This window comes from Trichechus manatus, unplaced genomic scaffold (genome assembly GCF_000243295.1).
Source record: "Trichechus manatus latirostris isolate Lorelei unplaced genomic scaffold, TriManLat1.0 scaffold00019, whole genome shotgun sequence".
Classification (NCBI taxonomy): Eukaryota; Metazoa; Chordata; class Mammalia; order Sirenia; family Trichechidae; genus Trichechus; species Trichechus manatus.
In genome coordinates, this window is record NW_004443955.1 from 4,765,963 (window position 1) to 4,786,681 (window position 20,719).

At 45.2% G+C, this 20,719-nt stretch overlaps 1 protein-coding gene across 1 annotated transcript in view; it reads left to right on the forward strand.

Annotated features, from left to right (window-relative positions):
- ATP10A (ATPase phospholipid transporting 10A (putative)) overlaps positions 1–20,719 on the forward strand; it is a 191,462-nt gene that overhangs the window by 86,097 nt on the left and 84,646 nt on the right. The window contains exon 2 of the mRNA XM_004372675.2: positions 11,437–11,641. Coding sequence (XP_004372732.1) covers positions 11,437–11,641 — 205 coding nt within the window. The remainder of the gene's footprint in view (positions 1–11,436; positions 11,642–20,719) is intronic.

Sequence of the window (20,719 nt, forward strand, 5' to 3'; positions counted from 1 at the left end):
CTGCTGATTTCTCCACTCAGCACTTCCTTGTCCTTAATAGCTGGCCGGCATCTGGGCTCAGCTCTCAGCTCTTCTTTCCGCGCTCTCGCCAGGGACCTCCGTGACCACAACCACACCAGGGGCTCCCTTCACAAAAGAGATGATGGGCCTCAGATGTGTATCCTTGTCTGCCTTTGTCTTCAAAGCCACAGACCTGGATTTCAAGCCATCTCCTATGCATCTGCCCCACACAGCGCCCACTAACTGTCCTTCCCAGAGCATACTGGAGTGAGGTTGGTGGTGTCCCCACCTTCAGTTACAGGACAGTGGGCTCTCATCCCCATTCACTTCTTCTAACCATTCATGCTGTCAGAGCACATAAGTCTATGCACATTCACCTGCCAAACCCATCATTTTTGCCTCTATTTCAGATTCCCATGACCTGCCACACTAGATGGCTTTTGATCTGGCCCTTTATCTTTGATTTCTCACCCCTTCCCCCAAATTCCACTCTTTCATCTAAGTGGTTTTTTTTGGCCCAGGATGGAGTGTGACTTGGACTAATAGATTCTTTTCATCCTTCTAGCTCATATGCTCCCTCCTCCAGGAAGCAGTCCCAGGTTGTTTAACCAAAATAAGTGTTCTTCCTGACAGCATGTTCATTGTACTTAAAAAATGTGTGTGCTCAGATCTTAAAAACCTCCATCTCCTGTTTCTCCACCTCATTGTCCTTCCTGCCCATCCTACCCAAGACACAGCTCTTGTTTGGTTGCTCTCGCTGAAGGACGGGCAAGTTTAAAGGGGGAGGAGCAAGGGAGGCAAATGAGATTGGTCTCATGTTACCCTATTTCTGCCCCCCACACTGCCCATTGCCAGCACCTCCAGCAGTGTATGTATGTGGTGGATAGTGAGTGGGTGGCGAGGAATGGGGACTCAGAATTCCATGAGTAGTTGTGAAAACAACATGCAATTAAATATGGCATTTTTGGAATATGGGAAAGTATATAGTAAAATATGGTCATAGAAAGTTTTTACGTAATGTAAGAGTAGGAAAAGCAAATGTAAATGCACGTTACAAACATTTTGACCTTCTCATTCATCCCCTAAATTAGCAAAAAATAGATAAAGCAGACCTCTCTAACAGCGAGATGGCCTCGTGCCCAGCTGGCTATGGCCCCATGAATGTGTGCACACAGTGTTTCATGGGATCCATCAGCTAGTGTGGACAGCGGTCCACTGAAAATGCCCCCTTCTTATGTCTTCCTTATCCAGCCCCAAAGGACTTTTCCAAACAGACAGATCTCATTCATGAATTCATAGCCCAGCTGGAGATCAGGGAAAATAATGGTTGTTGTAACTGTTCTTTGGGATGGGATGTAGTGGCAAGGGGTCACCACCGTCTTATCTTTGGATGAATTGTTGTCCAGGTATGTTAACTAGTTGTGAGTAAAGTTGGAATTTGTTATCACCTTAAAGAACTATTTTGTTCCTTTAGCATTAGGGAAAATTATAGCCAGTAACCTAAAAGAAAGCAGTGCACTAAAGATAAAAGTACAGTTCTCTCATTTCCTGCATATGTTTCCCACTACTTTTTTTTTTTTTTAACTTTTTCTAAGTTTGTTTGGTTTTAGGAAATAAATATTCCCTTCCCCACATTGGAGAGATTTATAAATACATTGTAGAAGACCTCAGAGATTTGAGAGATACCTGAGACATCAGAGAGGATGGTGAGACTGAAACAGTGACCATTCTGGTGTGTTTCAAGGAATAAAACATTAATACAACATTCTGAGCAGTAGTCCTTAAACCTTGCATTAATGAAGAGCTACACAGAACTAACATAGTGTCTTAAGAAAAATATGATCAATAAGTCAGTTAGAGTTAAAAGATTTTATTGGACGTAAAAAATATTTGAGAGCAGGGAGCAGACCTCCAGAGAGATGAGCTTGTCACATTACAATTTTGATCTACTTATATACAGTAAAATTGTTGCTGGATTTCCCAGAAGGGTACTTTAAAATGATTAGTTGTCATTCACTTAATTGGCAGGAAGCAGCTTGGATTGGATTATTAAGTGTGCATGTCTGCATTCTATAGTCTAGTTATGGCTTATCTAATTATTTAAACTTTTCCCAGAACAGTCTTTTTCATGAGTTTTTAGTTTCTGGGAGGGGTTAAGAGTTAAGGCTGGGCAGTCCAAGATGGTGGAGAAGTCAGACACTTTGTGTCATACCTGTTACAACAAAGACACACACAAAAAAACAAGTGAATAGGATGTATATGACAATTTAGGAACCCTAAGCATCAAAGACAAGGCTGAAGAATGAGACTGAGTGACAGGTGGAAGGAGAGACAATTCCAAAACAGTGAAAATGGAGAATTACGGATCGCCAGCATCCTACTAGCCAAACCTGCACAGCATAGACATATTGAGACAAGCAAGCAGCATTCCCAGGCAAAACCCATCCTACCTGGTGCAGCTAAGCAGGAACTACACTGCACACACCTCCAGAACAAGCCAGGAGAGCTTTCAGCCCTGCAAAAGTGCACACACCCAACCCACCAGACACACCCCAGCTCCCCATGCCAGAGCTCCATGGACCTGAGGGGCACACCCACCCTCCTCATCCATCCCTTCTCCCTGCTTGCATCTCCAGTCTAGTGGCATTTAACACCACCATGCCCCCTAAGCTGGGAGCTCATGGCCCTGTCCAGAGGCACCCACCCCTTCACCCAGCCATTGTTGCAGGGGGTCCACAGACTTACAGTGCCTTCTGCCCCCTTTGGTTAACTGCGCCAGCACCCTGCTGGCCAGGCCTGCACAGCGCAGCCATAATGAGCAAAGCAAGCAGTACTCCCAGCCAAAACCTACTCCACTTGGTACAGACCAGCAGGAACGACTCTGCACTCTTCAGAATCAGGCAGGAATGATTCATGCCCTGTGAAAGTTAACTGCCCCCACCCCTTTCACTGTGCACAACGCAGCCACCCATGCTGGAGATCTGCAGGCCTGGGCCGCATTCCCACCCACCTCACCCATTCCCCCTCCCCACTCACAACTACAGCCCAGTGGCATTTGGCACTGCTTGGCCACCTGAGATGGGAGCTCACACTGGATGTCTTAGGGCCAGCAATGGCAACCACTCTATCCAGCTGTCTGTGCTAGGGACCTGAGGATGAGTGGTACTTCCCAGTCCCTCTAGCCAGTGGCACCAGGTGCCCGAGGACCAACTGCACAACCTCCCTCGTGATGTGCTGTAGCAGACAGTGGCACACCCTCCAATCAGGCACCCGTGGGCAGGCAACATTCCCTCTGCTTCACCCGTTGCATTCCCTCTGCTTCCCCCCCACCCCCGCACAACCAGAGGCTTGTGCCCGCTCTGAACACCCCATGTGCAGCCCTGCCTGCCTGGGACTATTGGTGAGAGTCTCTGCATCACCCAACTGGTGACTGACAACCTGGGTACCTTTGCCCTGACCAACCCACAAGCAGCAGAAGGCACACACAACACCCAACCCAACAACCAGGGAGAACACCCTCTGCACCCATGACCAGGTGATCAGCAGGAAAGATACAACACCTCACCAAAAACGCTGCCTACATCCTCAGCAGCCCACAAAACCAGCGAACAGGAACCCATGCCCACACACCTAGTTGCTGCTCCACCCACCTGGAGACAGGAGGTGAGAGCTTCAATACTGCTAGATTAGTGACCAGAGTAGTGCACACACCCAGCCTACTTGGATATATCAAAACAAAATAAAAATTCAGGATGCAGCAAACATTAAATAAATAAATATGATAACTTCTTGTTGCCTCAGAGACAACAGACAATATCAAATCACATAAAGAAGCAGGACAAGATGGCTCCAGCAAGTGACCAGAATAAAGAACTAGAAAACTTTCTGGAGGAAGATAAGGCAATGGAACTACCTGATAAAGAATTCAAAAGACTAGTATACAGAACTCTCCAAGAGATCAAGAAAGAGGTCAGAGAAAACACAGATAAAACCAAGGAACAGAATAAATAGGCTATTTGAAACCATATAAAAACAGTAACTAGAAATCCAAAGGATTAACAATAAAATTTCAGAATTAGACAGTTCAGTAGAAGGACATAGTAGCAGAATTGAAACAATGGAAGACAGAATTAGTGAAATTGAAGGCTAATCCCTTGACACCAATTTGTTTGAGAAAAAATCTGAAAAAAGAATAAAGAAAAATGAAGAAAGCCTAAGAATTATGTGGGACACTATCAAGAGGAAAAACTTACATGTTATCAAGTTCCAGAATGGGAGGGAGTGGGGAACAATGGAAAACAGAATTGTTGAAGATTTGCTGGCAGAAAATTCTCTAATATCATGAAAGATGAGAAGATATCCATCTAAGAAGTGAAACTCAACAAACCCATACAGGATAGACCCCAAAACAAAGTCACCAAGGCATATCATAATCAAACTTGCCAAAACTAAAGACAAAGAAAGAATCCTGAGAGGGGCTAGGGAAAACAAAAAGTCACAAGGGAGAACCAGTAAGACTAAGCTCTGATCACTTAGCAGAAACCATTCATGCAAGAAGGCAATGGGATGACATATATAAAGCCAAGGAAAAAAAAATTGCCAGTCAAGAATTATATATTCAGCAAAAATATCTCTCAAATACAATGGTAAAATTAAGGAAATTTTCAAAAACCAGATCACACTTACAAGAAATATGAAAGCAAGTCCTCTGGTTAGAGAACCAGCAACATCAGACAACAATCTGAGATTAGGACACAGGACAGATGAACCAACTCAGATAAGGAATTCTCAAACAGGGAAACAAAGCTAAAGACTGAAAATAGGAAATGAGAGACATCAATATGTAAACGACAACAACATCAGAACAAAAAAGAGGAAATAAATGGTGTAGTTAAGGACTTCCATGTGATGAGGAAGTCAAGGCGATATCAGGAAATAAAAGACTGGTTTAACTTAGGAAAATGTAAATTTCCAGGTAACCACAATGGAAACTAACAAATCTACTCATCAAAATAAAAAAGAATAACATGAAGACACTGTAAACACAAAATCAACAATAACAAAAGAAATGAAAAGAAAATTCACAAACAAAAAGAACTCAGCGCAGAAAATTAAGCAGAACAAAGAAATCATCAACACCACAGAAAAAAACCAACAAAATAAGAGCAGTAAACTCATACCTATCGATAATTATACTTAATATAAATGGCTTAAATGCACAAGTTAAAAGACAGAGAGTGGCAGAATGGATTAAAAAAAATGAGCTATCTATATGCTGTCTACAAGAGACACACTTTAAACACAAAGACATACACAAACTAAAAGTAAAAGGATGGAAACAAATATATCAATGAAACAACCAAAAAAGAGCAGGAATGGCAATATTAATCTCTGATAAAGTAGTCTTCAAAGCAAAATCCACCATAAAAGATAAGGAAGGACACTATATAATGATTAAAGGGTCAGTACACCAGGAGGACATAACCAAATAAACATATATTCACCCAATGACAGGGCTCTAAAATACATAAAATACATAAAACAAACAGCATTGAATAAAGAAATAGGCAGTTCCACGATAATAGTAGGAGGCTTCAACACACCACTTTCAGTGAAGGACAGAACATCTAGAAAGAAACTCAGTAAAGACACAGAAGATCTAAGTGCCACAATCAACCAACTCAACCTCACAGACATGTACAGAACTCTCCAACAGCAGCAAAGTATACATTCTTTTCCACTTTAAGAGAGGGAGTTACTGGGTCTGAGGGCTGAGGACGATGGTCCCAGGAGACACCTAGGTCAACTGGCATAACCTAGTTCATAAAGAAAATGTTCTGCATCCTACCTTGGTGAGTAGTGTCTAGGGTCTTAAAAGCTTGTGAGCGGCCATCTAAGATACATCTATTCGTTCCAACCTACCCAGAGCAAAAGAGAATGAGGAAAACCAAAGACACGAGGAAAGTATTAGCCCAAATGAGTAAAGGACCACATGAATCAGAGACTTCACCAGCCTGAACCCAGAAGAACTAGATGGTACTCACCTTCCACCACTAGCTACTCTGACAGGGATCATAATAGAGGGTCCCAGACGGAGTGGGAGATAAATGTAGAACAAAATTCAAATTAACAAAAAGACCAGACTTACTGGTCTGACAGAGACTGTAGGAACCCCCAAAACTATGGCTCCTGGACACCCTGCTAACTCAGAACTGAAGGCACTCCTGAAGTCTACCTTTCAGCCAAAGATTAGATAGGCCTGTAAAACAAACAGTAACAAACATGAGGAACGTGCTTCTTAGTTCATTCCAGTAAAAGACCAAATGGGCAACTCCTGCCCAAAGGCAAGATGAGAAGGCAGGAAGGGACAGGAAAACTGGACAAATGACATGGGAAACCCAGGGTAGAAATAGCACAATAAAATTAAAAAGGATAAGAGTTAAGTTTAAACAGGTGGGGCCTGTTTCTTTAACAATAGTGATTGTTTCTGAGCAAAAGATAGTTTTCTGATACTGAAGGCAATTCCTTTAAATTCTACAGGCCAACTAACTCCTCTTATAAATTATTTGCTTAATAACCTTAAAAAAATAAATTAGTATAATAGTTTAACTCAGCCTAAGCAGATGAGAAAAAATTATTAATTAAAAGATCTTAATTTTTTTTACCTATGTCTTTAAATAAAGTATATCATTAGTCATCCTAATATTTCTGTATTCTTTCACACTTGCATTATGCTGTTTTGGACAGAAAAAAAAAAAAGTTCAAATAAGAACTGTAGGTTTGGCATGATAAAATGTTGTTAACAGATTTCCCCAGAAGAGGAAGACTAGTTGCATAAGCCTCACACTACCAGAAGAAGAAAGCTTCCTTCAGCATCATCTATTTAGCACCTCACTTTGCAGCGGAGAGCTCCCTAATCTATGGATTAGCAACTTTAATTACACCTGTAGGAGTGATAGCCCTTCAAACTCCCAGGTCCCATCACTCAAGGAAGGGGTGGTATAGGGTGTGTACACCAAAGGTGGAGGATGGTGGGGCCATCCTATAATCCTGCTACCACATGGGGGTAGCAGCTGTCCTTAGAAGAAATGTTATGTAGGAGACTACATAGTGCATTTAAAACTATTTGCTGTAAACAAATCCACTGTATTGCATACTGATGCTATTTTAAGTCTTGCTACTTTTACAAATACAATCTATGAGTCCTAGGATAAGCCTGTGGTCCTTGGAGGTGTGTAGGCATTCCCCAGTTAAGGTTAGAGTGAAGGCGTTTACATAGAGGCCAGAGTGTACAGGGAACTCCTGGGCTTCTCCAGTTGAGAGGAAGGGTCCCATCCACTGGACATTATACACAGTGACCTCAGGAAATGGGAGTCCCAAATCGTTTATTCCACCTGCTTATAGGACCCTGAAGAAAAGTGTTAAGATCCCAGGGTCATAGTGAGTACCAATAAGGTCTGTCTATAACGTCTCGTCATGCTTTTCCTGTGCCTCAAGGTGTGAGGTGGGGGGTGTGTAGAGTAAACTGCAGGCATGGTGATAATTTCAGGTTGGGGTTCCTTCCACCCCTTCCTATGCCCAACCCACCTTTTCTGTCCATAAAGCCTGGGAGCTTGTTCCTTTCAGACACTCATTAGGAAAGACTGGGAAAAGACAAATATCATACCCCTATGAAAAAGGAGAGCTACTCTGTATATGGAGCCCTGGTGATGCAGTAGTTAAGAGCTCAGCTGCTAACCAAAAGGTCAGCAGTTCAAATCCACCAGCTGCTCCTTGGAAACCCTATTCTGTCATATAGGGTTGCTATGAGTTGGAATCGATTCAACAGCAACGGGGGTTTGGAGGGACTCTGTATATATCTGTGAGTCATAAGAATAAAAGCAAACGAGAAGAGTGAGGCAGTGATGTCCAGGGTGGTGTGGGCCCTGAACTTGGCACTGGGTCTCCAGCCCCAGTGTTCAGGACCTTTGGCCCTAGTAGGGAATCTCACCCACTTGTCTACTGAAGTGACCGGGGGTTCCATGATGCTATTCTTGTGCAGATTCCTCCTGAGTCTGGGCTTGGAAGGCTTTGAGGATGCCCTCCCTTAGCTTCAGGCCTTTAGCCCAGGAAGCCAGAGTTCTTTCCAGCTTTCCTGAGCAGCGCTGCTCTCAGATATGGGCAATGCCCACTGGGATACAAGCATACCTCAGTAATAGAGGAACTTCAGACCACCTCAGGTGCTGCCTTCTCTGACCACATGGACCCTCCACCACGACATCCCCAGGGGCTGAGTGCTGCACCAGATTGCCAGATCAGCTGCTTCCAGGAGCCTTCGCGGCTCGATGGGAGCTGCTACAGAAGGATCTCTTTAAAAAAGGGCTCTGATAGGGTGGGCAAGCTAAGATTTTCAGATTACAACGCAGATGGCAACTGAGTTTATTTTCAGTGAGGTTTATAAATGGAATGTTAACATAGAGTGAATATAGACAGCCCTGTGGCAGCCTCAGAGTGGCCTCCTCCCCTCCTTCTCCTCTTGTCCTTCCTCCCTCTCCTTCCCCTCCTCCCCTCCCATTGCTCCTCCCCCGTCCCATTTCCCCTCACTCTTCCCCTTTCCCTTTCTTCCCCCCTTCTCTCCCTCCTTCTCTCCCTTCTCTCCCCTTTTCCCTCCTCGTCCTCCTCTCCTCTTCCTCACCACCATCAAGCACTCCATCTGTTGCCGGGGTCCTCTGCCCAACCTGGGCAGCCCCTATGAGGTTCTTGCCTTCTATTGACCAAGAATAACCAGGAGAGGCTCAAGTTTTCTATGCAAAGCTTTACTGAGCAAAAGTAGCTTGCGAGCGGAGACAAAGAGGGACAAAGCAACGCTAGATTTTGTATCCCCCGAACAAAGCATTGGCTAGGACTTAAAAGGTTTTTAGGCAGGAAAAGGCATCATCTTTATTCATGAAAGAGGCGGGGTTATGAAGATTAGGTGCGTGCGCAGGAGGCAGTTCAAGATGGAACCCATAACAAAGGCGCCTGGGACTGGATGGCAGGACTCCTTATGGGGTGCCGCGCCTGCACAGTCTCCCCCGTGGTGCCAGCTCAATTCCTGTCGCGGATCTGTCGGTCACCTTGCGGATGTCTGCGCATGCTCCAGGGACAAGCTCGGGCCAGATCCTCTGAAAAACATCGAGTACATTGAGAAGTACATTGAGAGCTGGGTGGGTTGTTTGTTCTTTCATTATTGCATGTTCCAAGGTATGGGTTCTGTATCAGTAGTTAAGCACATGTTTTTAGTTCAGGGTTCTTTGCCTAGGGGCTCAGTCCCTTTTTCCCTTCCCTGTCTGACATCCACACCTTCCTGGGTGAGTCCCACCCCTCCGATGACTCCCAGGACCACAATCTCCTTGTTGTGCCCAAAGCCTGCCCCGTTCATTCTCTAGAATAAGCGACCGAAAACTCTTATCCGTTGGAAACTCTCTTTTGAAAGGACCCACTAAAACCCACTGCCATCGACTGGATTCTGACTCATAGAGACCCCATAGGGTTTCCAAGGCTGCAAATCTCTGTGGAAGCAAACGGCCACATCTTTCTCCCATGGAGCCTTTGGTGGTTTCGAACAGCCAATCTTTCGCTTAGCAGTCAATTGTTTTAACCACTGCGCCACCAGAACAACCTTTTGAAAGGGCAGGCCCTTTCAAATTCATTTGTACTTTGTGTAGGAACTCAATCAATGGTAATGATAAGGAAGAAAGACTGAAAAGCAAGTGCTTTTAATGGTATAAAGTCAAGGTTTGACATTGGGAAAAGGAAATCAGAACATGATTAAATTTTGTTTTCATCTACTAAATATCAAGGCTGTGTCTCTCTTCTGATAAGGGAGAATGTCAGCGTTCTTGACAGTGAGCAAGACGACAGTGGGTGCCACTTCTGTGCCATGTCTCAGAGGCAGCTGACCTTGGCTGGTGGGCTGGGTGACGTCACCAGTGAGCTAACCCTGGCACACCCACTTGGCTGGCAGGCAGCAAGGCTTGTCACAGCCAGGCAGCAGCTTTGAGGGATCCCCCGGCATTCTAGGGAGTGTTGTGTTGCAGAGGTTGAATGCTTTTGTGGTCACACTGGAGGCTGATGCTACAGCCGCCAAAAGGCACTCTCTAATGGTTTGTCTTGCTTTTCATTTTTTATTGAGGAGAGGCAATATCATTTTATTTTGCTTGCCCTGCTGTGCCTAGAATTATATTTGATGGATCTTGGATGAACACATGAAAATACAGACTTAAAATGGCAGGGGTACTTCTCTCTTCCGTATCTGGGCAGCTGATTGCTCGGAGCCCTTGAAGCTTGCTAAGGGCTTCCTCAAACCCAAACTGTCACTAAAATAGATGTGTTGTATGCATGGCTGCCAAGCTTTCCAAACTCTTCATACTCCTTATCCAAAGTTCAGGAAGCAGATAGATGTGGCCAGCACAGTCCACCTCAAGATACAAACTAACTGTCCAAATTCCTACCCTCTGGGAACTCAGGAGAGGAGTGACGTTTGCTGGGGAAGACCAGTAAGAAGGTGACAGTTAACGCGCAGTGAGTTCTAGTGTTTGTTTTTTGTTTTTTGTTGTTTCCCTTAGCGTCACCCAGAGGATTCCCATGAGCTCATACAGTGTATTACATTGAGATAAATTTCTGTTTCTTCACTTATTTAAATATGGATAAAATTGCCCTCAAAGAATTCTTTGAAATGCCCTTTGTAGGTTGAACTAGAAAAATTTTCCAAGGTGAAAAAAAAAAAAAATCTAAAGAAGAAACCTACAAATAATGAATGTCCTCATCGTTGAAGGCTGTCTGTGATGGGCGCTGTTCTAAGCAAGTGGTGTGCACTATTGCTGATCTTGAGTGGTGCGGAGTGGATGGGCCTGTTAGTGTCTCAGTGCTGCAGGTGAGGAAAGAGAGCCAGGATTCAAATTCAGGCCACCAGATGCCTGTCCTAGCTGCCGAGTGGCTCATGCTACAATTCAAATCCAGTGTCACATGATTCAAAGTGTTTGTTTGTTTGTTTGTTTTTAATTGTAGTAAAATACACATGACATAAAATTCACCATTTGGACCATTTTAAAGTGAACAGTTCAGTGGAATTTAGTCGTTCATACTGCTGTGCAGCCATCCCCACTGTCTAGTCTCAGAACGTTTCCATCATCCCAAAGGAGACCATGTACCCACTGGCAGTCACTCCCATTCCTCTGCCCTCACCACTGGAAATGTATTTTCTATTTCTATAGATTTGCCTCTTCTGGACATTTCATATAAAGAGAATCATACAGTGTATGGCCTTTATGAATATTTTTTTTTTAAAAACTTTTTATTATGGAAATTTCAAACACACAAAATGAAAAGACATGTTAAATGAGCTCCATGCACCATCACCCAGATTTGAAGGTCACCTACCTGTAACAGTCTTGCTAACAAGTGTCTCTTTACCAGGGAAGAAAAGAGGTTCGTGAACCGATTCTGGAAGGAGCTCCGCGTGGGGGACTTTGTGCGCCTGCGCTGCAATGAGATCATCCCTGCCGACGTCCTCCTGCTCTCCTCCAGCGACCCCGATGGGCTGTGCCACATCGAGACTGCCAACCTGGATGGGGAAACCAACCTGAAGCGGCGTCAGGTGGTGCGTGGCTTCTCCGAGCTTGTAAGTGTGTGCCCATGTCCCCCCAACGGCCCTAGGGGTTCCCCCCACCCCAGAACTCCGCCGTGAGGCTGCCCACCACGCTGCTGTCCTGTTAAGAGGTGTAAGCTCGAGGCCCCAAGGACCCGGCTTGCCGGTGGGGTGCAGGGGGAAACAACTCAGTGTTTCTGACGTTGATCTCCACAGTGCTCCACTGAGTCTCTCAGGGTGGTGGTTGGAGTCCCTGTAAAGGCATCGGGATGATGACCAGGAGACCTGACATTTACTCAGCTCCGCTTAGTTCACTAAGCGCAGCAAGGCGAGAAAGGCTGGCCGTCCCATCACGCAGCTTGCTCAGGCGTTCTCCTCCGGGTGTTCCACCCCCACACAGGACCTCCAGGTCTGCACCCCGACTTAGGCCAGTGCCAGCGTCTGCGCAGGGCTGTGTCAGCAGTGACAACCACAAAGGGAAGTTTGGGCTGGTTGCCTTGTGGCAGAAAATCTCAGACCCCGTTGAGTGTATGTAATCTGTCCACAGTGGAATGAGAAAGGACTCCCCTGTCCCCACTGCCAGGTTTGTGCAGAGCATACCACTGTGCTACGTAGATAACCGCCAAGGAGTTAACTCTGACTCATGGCAACCTGTGTACAACAGAACGCAGTGCTGCCCAGTCCTGCACCATGCTCACGGTCACCAGCATGTTCTAGTCTATCATCGAAGCTTCGTGCCAATCCAGGGGTCTCCCTCGTCCTCATTTGCCCTCTGCTTCACCAAACATGACGTCCTCCTCCAGTGATTGATGGCTCCTGATGACATGTCCAAAGCAAGCAAGTCAGACAGTGTTCTTTTGTGATCCATAGGGTTTTCACTGGCTAATTTTCAGAAGTAGATCACCAGACCTTTCTTCCTAGTCTGTCTTAGTCTGGAAACTCCACTGAAACCTGTTCAGCATCATAGCAACACCAAAGCCTCCACTGACAGATGGGTCGTGGCTGTACATGAGGTTCATTGGCCAGGAATTAAACTCAGGTCTCCCTCATGGAAGGTGAGAATTCTACCACTGAATCACCACTGTCCATATAAATTTTAATAAAAATAATTAAAATTAAAAAAAATTGCTGTTGAGTCATGCAGCCTTTCCCACCAAGCTGTAGACATCACATTCAGACACTGTAAGGGTAACATTGGTAACATTTGACATGCAAGTGTAACATATAATGCAACATTTCACATATAAGGGTAGCATCTGTAACATTTGCAGTCATTTCTTCAAAATTAGAAGTCCCCTAGCTATGATGCTGAACAGGTTTCAACAGAGCTTGTGTGTGCATAGGTGTACATTCCAAATAAGAAAGTAAAATGAAATTTCCCACACTTCCTAGTGTGGGAAACGTTTGAGTACCCTCACACTAAAGATGTACATGATTAGCCAAATCTGCACTGACTCCCAGACAGTGACGGGCTTTCCTCTTATTTTGCATTTGTATTTAAAGTTGTCAAGGATTTCATTTTACTTGGATCCACAATCAACACTATGGAAGCAGCAGTCAAGAAATCAAACGACACATTGCATTGGGCAAATCTGCTGCAAAAGACCTCTTTAAAGTGTTAAAAAGCAAAAATGTCACTTTGAGGACTAAGGTGCACCTGACACAAGTTCATGGTATTTTCAATCTTATATTCATGTGAAAGCTGGACAGTGAATAAGGAAGACCAAAGAAGAACTGATGCCTTCAAATTATTGTGTTGGCGAAGAATATTGAATATACCATGGACTGCCAAAAGAATGAACAAATCTGTCTTGGAAGAAGTACAGCCAAAATGCTCCTTAGAAGCAAGCATAGCCAAACTTTGTTTCACATACTTTGGACATATTATCAGGAGGGATCAGTCCCTGGAAAAGGACATTATGCTTGGCAAAGTAGAGGGTCAGCGAAAGAGAGGAAGACCCTCAAGGAGATGGATTGACACAGTGGCTGCAACTATGGGCTCAAGCATAGCAACGATTCTAAGGGTGACACAGGACCAGGCAGTATTTCGTTCTGTTGTTCGTAGGGTCACTATGAGTTGGAACTGACCTGAGGGCCCCTAAAAACAACATTTTTACAAATTCTAGTACTTTCAGGCAGTGACAAAGTACAGGTTTCCTTTTCAAAGGAGAGTCAGTCCTCCCTCAAGTTACCTGACAGAATTAAAGGAGCTCAGAAAAATCACTTCAAAAGTCCAAGCTTGTAGGAGACAAAATGAATTTTTTTTGTTTCTACTTACACATGCTTCTGAAATTATCTACCACAGAAAAACTACAAGTAAACAAGTACAGTTTGCAAGACACTTGGTTCTTATACCCAAGATTCTTTTTCCTTAGCTTTTCAAGTTGCTAGTGTTTAATTAAATCAGCCTTTTTAGTATTCTCAGATGTGGAATTAAACATAGCCACATAATCTATCAGTCTAAGTGGAAAACAAAGACAGTTTACTTTGTGTGCTATTTGGATAGCTCAATATTAAGTCTTTACAAAATTTATACTTTGGGGCATTTTCATTGTCAAATTTAACAGTCACATATTTTTCTTGAAAGATGTTAAATGTATAACAGGAAAGACTATCGAAAAGAAATTACTTTAAGAACACAATACCTTTATTTAGTTTAAAATTTTATTTCCATCAAGTGTCGATATTCCAAACAGGTAGGTAGGTAATATAATTATTTGAGACATGAAATGTTTTATAATATCAACTATGTGTAATTCATGGGAATATGTAAGTTTAGTTATACTAAATTTTGTTTGTTTGTTTATAATCCTAGTGACTTTGCCACAGATTCTCTGTCTTGAATCTATGTCTGTCAAATCACTGCTTTAATAGAGAGAAAAGTACTCTGATCTTACTGAAAAAATTTAAATGCCAGGGGCTTGATAATATTAGGTTAACCTGAAGTATTTAGCCAAAAAGATCTTTAGAAATTTGAATATTTTTTGGTATGCATTTGACTTCACTTTTTGTTGTATGGTTGGAAGTGTTGTTTTGTTTTTCCTCTAGCAAAAAGACAAAACAATAAGTGGTTTTTATTCTGCTTATGGTGGCATATACTTTGCAATGCTATTTTCCCCTTTGACTTTATTTTCATTGTAAAACATGGGATTTAATCAAATTGCAACTTTCCTAAATTTGGTTGAATTGCATCAGCGATGGCAGAGGCTTATGGCTTTGCTTTGTGTATTTGTGTGTACGTGTTGTGTTTCTGGAACAGGAATTTTGTATACCAGTAGGAATAATTAACGATGTGAGACCGATGGGTGCGTATGTATGTGTATGTGTGTGAATGTGTGTGTGTATGTGTGTTTGTGTGTGAATGAGTGTATGTATGTGTGTTTGTGTGTGTGTATGTGTGTGAATGAGTTTGTGACTGTGTGCATTCCAAAGAAGAAGGCAGCAGGAAGCAATGTTGCTTTCTTAGGCTCTAATTTTCTATTGTCTTTCCATTCAGGAGAGAATATTCTCTCCTGGGCTAAGAGGTAGCATGTAGCGCACTAGAGACATACTGATCTACAGGGGACCATCCCAGGGAATCTGGGCTTTCATCTAGTGTGAGCACCTCTTGTGAGTCAGCAGTGCCACGGGGGTAGCCAAAGGAGCTGCCTCTGCAGGCGAGGTTCCGAGCACTTCATTCCTTGGTGGGCTGGGTTCTGAGCACTTCATTCCTTGGTGGGCAGTCTTGGCCTCTGCCATTCCCCTCACTTGTTGAAAGGCTTTGTTTGTCACAGGCACAGCCACGCCTGTGTTCACCACACCCTGGTTCCCACAGCCATTTGGGTTCCTTGAATTATCCTAATTTTGCTTCTGAATTGGAAGATCTGTTTTCTCCATTTCACCAGTGATTATTGGGGACGGTGTATAATGCTTTGGATTTGCACATGTTCCTCCAGTGGAAGGCAGTGTGCATTTCTCATTGTGGTACTCGTGCTGCTTAGAGTCCCGTCCACCCAGGACTGAGGGAAATGGAAGCAGAGAGACTCACGTTTGCACTTTCACAGTAATGTTAATGTAAAGCGGAGCTTATTAGGGAATCTACGTTTAAGGAAAGCAAGAACTGTACTTGGGAAAACACTACCTACTTGTGTATGTAGGAAAGTGTGCTTCTTGATGTCTAAATTGGTTGGAAACAGTATTTAAATAGATTCAGGGCTCTTCCACCTTTCCTTGTGAGTAACCCATGTTGTTGAAGATACCAAAGAAGTGACTGTACGGCCCCAACCGGAGTTTTTAACTAAGCCGAGAGCAGGCCTAAGCAAAATTCTTAGTTTGTCAGTGTTAAATTAAGGAATTTTCAGTAGTATGTCTGTCAGAGGATTTATACTCCCCTCCCCTCCCCAATATAAAAGGTCAAGAACTATGGGTTTTCATTACCAGTAATGAGAACTATTCCCCTTGGATTCCAAAGGGTGGGTATTCGGGTATGTCTTCACAGGGTTTTATAAATTAAGAATTGAGCCAAAGCTTAGAAATCATTCTTTGTCTGACACGCGCACACACACACATGATTTAACCAAACAAAAATCTTTTCATTTGACTGTACTGTCTTTGTTTGAGAAAAAGGAAGAAAAAAATTCTCGCTCACCTGACTTTAGTACCTGCTCCTGAAGAAGGCTAAATGAGCTGCTCATTTGAGTGACAAAGAAGGCTGACTTCAGAGGGTTCCAAATTTGGGTTTGTGTTGGATAAAACTTCAATTGGTAGCTTGACAGGCAGGAAGCCTGTTGGGCTGTTGTTAGCCCATCAGACCTGCATCGCAATGGGAGCGTGATGGGGTATTTTGAGTGCTGGCATGTGAAAGCTAAAAGTGGGTGGAGGCAGGTTGGTGATGCAGGACAGTGTTTTGTAGCTGATGTCAGTCTGTCCATTTCTAGCATCTGAGACAGGCAGGAAGCTTTGATGGTCTTTTGTGTCAACAAGGGACAGCAGCCTCCTGCCTTGCTGAGTTTGCCTGCTCATGTAGAGAGCTGGTTTCCTGCAGAGTCTTGGACAGGAGACCCAGGGGCAGGCACACCCCTGGAATTAGGGGAGCTCTGGCTCTGCTTCATCATTTATTCAACAAGCGGAGTGGGGAGGGGATGATGAAACACCCCCTTCCCTTAACAACAACAGCAAACACCCACAGAGAACTCAGTGTGTGCAGGCCCTCTTCTGAGCCCTTCACATGGCCTTGCTCATGTGATCCTCTTAACTCTTCGGAAGAGGTGGTGTCCTCATTCCCACTTAACAGACAAGGACTGAGGCACAGGGAGGAAGCCCCTGGCCTGTCATGTGGCAGGAGTGAGTGGTGGGTCTCAGGGCCTGGTGGTAAGCCCCCTCCGTGACAACTGCAGGGGGTGATCACCCTCACTCTGAAATATTCAGGCTGACTGGGAGGAGGTTGAGCTACTCCACAGCTATAGTAAAGTCTGGAATAAACTAGAAGCAAATAAAAGTATTTCTGCCAATCAAAGTTTTACCTCCTACCATTGTCAGTAGTCTCTGATGCTCCTGAACACTGACTTGGTGCTTCTGACACCCCAAGGAGGACACAGGTAGGGCCCTGTGATGGGCTGGAAGGTTGAATTTGTAAATGCAGTGCTGCGGCACCAAAAAAAAAAAAAAAAACACCATTGTCATAGTGACCCTATAGGACAGGGTAGAACTGCCCCGTAGGGTTTTCAAGGCTGTAATCCACTGCGCCACCAGGGCTCCTTAGGGCCATGTCAGGGGGATGGAATTCCTCAGCTTGGTTCCCTTAGGCCATGTTAAGGGGGCTGTCTCTGAGTAAACAAAAACAGGCTCCTTGTAGGAAGGAGAGCCATGATCCACACTTGTTAGTCAGCAGGGGTCAAAGGGAGACCAGGTGGAGTTTCAGCTTCAAGCCTCTGGGGCCCTCTGGGACTCCACAGGCAGAGAGGCCCAAGGCTTGCTGGGGAGTCTCTCCCTCCCTGGGATCCTGTTTGAATCTGCAGAATCAAAGAGGAAGGAGAATAGATAATTTGGGTGGTAGCATTCTTGCACTGATCACCTTAACTCCTCTCTCCACTGTCAGGAAGAGGAAAAGGCTTTCACTTGATGGGTTTATTGCTAGAAATTTGAGCCCTAGCAAGTTAGCCAAGGCTGAGTAGCAAGCTGACTTTCTCTGCTGGCTGCAGTGGCCAGGCAGCTAAGCACTAATATACGCACGTGTTATGTATACTGAAAATTCTGCGACTTACAGGGCATCAGAAAGAATTCAGATTTTACTAAGGGGAACATTTCAAAAGTGTGATTAGAGTTATTTTAAGCACTGGGGTGTGTGTGTGTGTCAAAGTTGTTGTTAAGTGCTGTTGAGTTGATTCCCACTCATAGCGACCCTATGACCTTTAAACCATGTAGTATCCCCTCGTTCTGTTCGAATGACTGCCTCTTGCTCCCTCCTTTCATGTCCTCTTCTGAATCCAGCTTGAATTTCTGGCAGTTCATTGTAGATGTACTGCTGCAACCATTTTTTAATTATCTTCAGCAAAATTTTACTTGTGTGTGATATAAATGATATTGTCCGATAATTTCCACATTCTGTTGGATCACCTTTCTTTGGAATGGGCACAGATATGGATCTCTTCCAGATGGTTGGCCAGGTAGCTGTCTTCCAAATTTCTTGGCAAGTTACTAATAGGTAATGCCAGAACAGAAACACTTTCTTCAAAATAATTTTCTTCAGATGGTGGAGGAAAGCCTTTCAGTTATTGAGTAAAATCTTCTTTTGATCTTAGAGTTTCCTTCTAGGAAGAGGTATGGTAATTCCAGTAGATACGATAACTTGTGTTTTTCCTGCCCTCTCGGTTCATTTTACATTATAAAACATGTAAAACCCGGCATGGAGTCAGTGTCTGAAACCTCCTCTAACTTCACAAAGGGGGAAGGAGAATCAAGATCAACAGCCCAAGGCTGATTCCTGTGAGGCAGGGGTCAGACATGCCCCCTCTCTATGCCATCTTAACCAATTCTGACACCAACTGTCCCTCCCACAGCACTCTCTGCTTCTCTGCTAGGTTTGATAATCATTGCAGTGGTCACACAGAACTCACAGACCATACTCATGATTATGGAGTTTATTAGGGAAGTAACAGGTTACAGTTCAGGCTCAGAAACACTCAAGGATACAGGTCTTCCATCAGGACAGCTTCTTCCCAGCTGTGCTCGAAGGCACGCCTCTCCCTGGCCCTCAGTCTCTGCCCCAAGGCACTCAGCTTTCTTGCACTGTGGGTCAGGAAGCCCACTGCGCTGTCTCCTGCCAGTCTCTCCTTCCTTGATGGTAATGGGCTCTTCTCTTTCCCACCTCTGGGATGGCTTATTTTGAGCCCAGCAGGGTGACAAAACTGACCAATCCCTTTGATGGGCCACAGTTGCCATATCTGCACAGTCCCACCCAATCACTTGGGTGGGAGTTACAAGACCATGGCTAGAAAGACCACATGAAAGTGAACCACCACAGCGCAAAACAAATGGGGGCAGGGAGGGGTTGTTTTCCAAGGGTGGTAAAAATAAAGTTCTTCTGAGAGTGGCCTCTGGCCTGCCCTGCGTGGTGGAGGGTGAGCATGGGTGGGTGGCGCCCCTTGGTGCAAGCGAGAGAGTGGGTCCTGTCCCCACAGTTGTGCCTGCCTGCACCAGGTCCAGAAAGGGCTTCGCCTGTTCCAGCTATAAGCTTGTGCTTCATATGCTGTTCCTGGGAAATCAGGGAGCTCAGACATACTTGCTTTTATTTTAAGCAGACAAAGCTATTTCCTCCCTAATTCAGCCTTCCACAGAAACATCCACAATTCTGACAGCTGCTTTGGCAGGAACAGGTGGGCTGGGAGCCCCTCCTGCCCCCGTCCCCACCGGCTGCCCCACTGGCCCCCCACCTGCCCTGCACTCTCCGGGCTCCCACCACCAGGAGCTGAGTCCTGTGGACCCTACCAGCGTGTGCCAGGGACCAGAGCCTCTAGGAACGGGAGGAACTCTGGATGCCTGACCCCATACTCACCGGTGGCCAGCAAGGTCAGTGACACCCAGCGCCCATCCCTGGACCTGTGTCATGCTTTTTTCAAGATGCGGTTTTAAAAAATTGCCCCTTATGACCACACAGGGTGATCTCATTTCCCCTCTATGCAAGAGTTCTTCAGATTCGAAAGTTTCGTGGTCGCTTGTCTGTGACGGTGATGACTGCAGCTGGCATTTGCCCAGAACTGTGCTACCCATTGGCCTTATCTGGGTGTGGCACATCCTTACACTGCACCGCCATGTGGGGATCCCCTTGAGAACTAAGAGCTGACCCAGGGCTCCCCCTGCCCCCACACTGTGATTTCATTGGCGTGGGCTTGCTGGTCGACGGGGAGCCAGGGTTGGGACCGTTGTCCTGGGAGGAGGGAACCTAAGTCCAGAGAGGTTCAGTGACTCAGCCTAAATCTCCAGCTCATTGGAAAGACTGGTTTGAGCCCTTGCACCTTCTGCCTCTGCTTGTGCTCCAGCCTGTCCATGTCACTCTCCAGGCATGCCTCCCTGGACAAACTCGGCCCCCACAGACAGCAGCCTGCTGCATTCCCTGCTGAGGAGGCTGCGCCATATCCCCTGCACAGCTTCACCCCACTCAACCCCAGCTCTGCTGCAGCTGCAGCCAGAACCATCTACCAAATCACATGTGTAATCTGAGCTCCTTTGGCCCAAAACCCTGCAGTGGCTGCTGGTACTTTTGGGTACCAAGAGGAAGTGAAGTTACAGCTCCCTGGACCAGAGCAGCAGAAAGGCATTGGTCCTTGTCCAAAACTCTACTGTGCTGTGCTGTGCTTGCTGTGCTACACAGGACAGCAGCCTGGCCAGAGGCACTGCTGGTCCCGAGAAGCCAGGGTGGGGTCTGATTGTGAAATGCCTGTGTGTGTATGTGTGTGTGTGTGTGTGTGTGTGTGCGCGCGTGCGCGCGCACGTGCAGACTCCACTTAAGATTTTGTTTGAAAAAAGAGATCCACTGGTTTTAAGTGTTGAAAAAACCTTGATGAGATTGTTTTGAGATACCCTGGAGCACTGACGCATTCTGCTTTCCTGCCTTGTGAAGCTGAACTCTTCCCA